General features: G+C 35.4%; 1 protein-coding gene across 1 annotated transcript; it reads right to left on the reverse strand.

Moving 5' to 3' along the window:
* Positions 1 to 1,006: 1,006 nt before the first annotated feature.
* Positions 1,007 to 1,750, reverse strand: LOC147512097 (protein FAR1-RELATED SEQUENCE 5-like). The gene has a single exon (XM_086598646.1). The coding sequence runs from the start codon at positions 1,748 to 1,750 to the stop codon at positions 1,007 to 1,009; it is 744 nt and encodes a 247-aa protein (XP_086454772.1).
* Positions 1,751 to 2,763: the final 1,013 nt, after the last annotated feature.

Raw genomic sequence — 2,763 nt, forward strand, 5'->3', positions numbered from 1 at the left:
CTCAATGGAATAGTTAGTAGATCATATCCACAAAATATTAGCTTTTAACTCATCTTGTAAAGGGGCGTGGTATAAACCATGGTATAAAAAACCATAATAAACGGATCCCTCCTTATTAGTGCTCTCATCTGGACTCCTTTAACAAAATAAAGTCAGGACCTATTAAAATTCACGTGAGCACTCCCACTTTTCTCTCGGTTTCCAATTCTCTCTCTTTTTATTTTCTCTCTCTTCTAATCATTAACTACTCCTACATTCTCTCTCTTTAGTATATTCTCTTTTCAGTAATTATTTCCTAAAACATAATAAAGACTCCTACTTGTTTCTCTCTCTTAGCATGTGGTTACCTTTTTCTTCCGGGAATACTGATTCACTCATATTCTCTCCCTCTCTCTCTTTGCTAGTGTTGACTAAATTAAATAACTACATAGGCTAAACCAAAAGCAATGTACAAATGCATTGGAATCAGTTCTTTACTACTAAAAGTAATAACATTCACAAGAAATTCATAGTATGTAGAAAAATAACATAGCATGCAATCTCTCACTTTACACCAACCCAAATTCTCACTGTACTTCTCCCTACAGTCCTACACTCCAACCAACTTTATTTCTCTAACTTCACTACTATTACTAGCTCCATTTCTCACAACTTCAGTTTTAACACTTCATAACACATGCATAGTCTGACACGCATGCTCCTTTAAAAAACAACTTCATCTCCAATTCCATTCTCATTTGTCATTTGCCGAGTTACCACCATCCGTTGAACCTATAATTTCCACCAGTATATATCAGTATAACAAACAAAAAAAAGGAAAAACACATGAATTAAATAATTGAACATTACCTGTTAACATAGGACAATTTCTTTTGTCATGTGATTGTCCACTAAGTCCACATCCATTACAACGCCTAGCAGAAGCTATTGCTTTCTCTTTCCCCCTTTGTCATCTATGTTTCCCACGTCCCTTGGCCCTAACCATATTTGGTTCATTCAAAGTCCACTACCGAGATATTTTTTCCTTCGGAGCTACTCCAACCCCTCTATTAGCGATCACTTCCTTAATCTTTTCGTGAACCAATTTCATATGTTGCTCGTAAATTTCACTTGTCTCTTCATAAGCTACAACATCATCGATTACCCTTGAAGTAAGATGATATAATTTTCTATGCCGCAATAGCACAAAATTGTCGCTATTTTGTTTCACAATTTTCTCGCCATCTTCTATAATTATTTCCATCTTTACATCTTTTCTCCATCTGCTTAGTATATATAAGTCTGGCAAATAAACAATTTGACTGGTTCTCAAATAAGCCAAAATGTGTCTGCAAGGAATTCTTTCAAATTCAAATTTCTTACAACTACAACTTGCAAAATTTAAGGCCTTCTCATAAACAACCTTACGAGCTCTAGAGTTTATTGCATTTGCCCTTTTCACCATGTAAACAATTTGCTCTTCATTATCTATTGAAGTTTCAATCAAGTACTCCAAACTTTGCCATAACTCAATCTGAAATCGAAGAAAAATAGACAGGGTATATATTTCAGACATCTGCTTCTCCATGGAGATTAGTGTCTTCATCACCGGACGTTCATTGTTATCAACGTGGTCAGCTTCCAGTTCTTTGTGACGTTGGTATTCAAGTACCCGATTAAACCGAGTCACAAATTCATTTAACGAATTGTCTTTGGAGATATATCTCTTGAAAAATGCATGCCCACTTTCTGCTCTTTGACTACTTGACATACCAGCTGAGAAAATATGTTTCACAAATGAAGGAACTCATTTCATATGAATATCATATATTCAACGCAGCTAACCAAGTATTATCTTTTAACTTACTTTTTTGTAATATCTCTTTTAACCTACCTCAAACTCTTTCACGGTTTCTGAATCCCAGATACATCTTTGAAACTCAATAAAGTGATCTCTATAAATGACTGCATCCAACTTTTCATAAAACTTGCTAAGAATGTGCCAAATGCAGTATCTATGATATGTATTCGGCAGAACGTGAGCAATAGCCTTTGACATTGCAGGGTCTTGATCGGTGATAATAATTTTGGTGGACCAACTGACATTATTTCCATCCAGCTTTCAAATAGCCAAGCAAATGAACTTGCTGTCTCGTCACTCAAGAATGCACAGCCAAACATTACAGTCTGACCATGGTTATTTACCCCTGTGAATGGTGCAAAGATCATTTCATATTTATTGGTCTAGTAGGTAGTATCAAACACAGCCACATCACTAAAAAGCTTGTACGCCTTTATCGACATTGCATCAGCCCAAAAACAGCGAGTCAATCTATTTTCATCGTCTGTTTCTATTCTGAAAGCAAATAATGGATTTTTTTCTTTCTCAGATATAAAATATTCCATTAATAACTCTACATCATGCCCATCTACCGATTTCTTCAAATCTCTAACAAGGTTTCTAATGTATTTTTCTGTACAACCAATATTTTGTATTCCACCCGCTTCCATTGAAAGAATGCTAATTTGCTAGTTTATAGGTATATTGGCTGATAAAAGAAGTTGAGATAATGATTTTTTTGCATTAGATACGCCACGATGAGATCTCAATAAATATACCTTATGGGGGGTTGAAAGAGAATGAATGTGACCTCGATAAATTGGCTGACTCTGTAATTTGATCCTAATTTGCTTTTTACAACTGACAACTTTGCTTTGCAACCTTCACGTACTATCCCACGACCCCTTTTCTTTTCTCCCACATCTTTTTGGTTGGGTTTACCT

The sequence above is a fragment of the Coptis chinensis genome, chromosome 3 (assembly GCF_015680905.1).
Source record: "Coptis chinensis isolate HL-2020 chromosome 3, ASM1568090v1, whole genome shotgun sequence".
NCBI lineage: Eukaryota > Viridiplantae > Streptophyta > Magnoliopsida > Ranunculales > Ranunculaceae > Coptis > Coptis chinensis.

Coding starts and splice junctions, on each gene's coding strand:
- LOC147512097 (XM_086598646.1), bottom strand. CDS start 1,750: ATGTCAAGTAGTCAAAGAGCAGAAAGTGGGCATGCATTTTTCAAGAGA.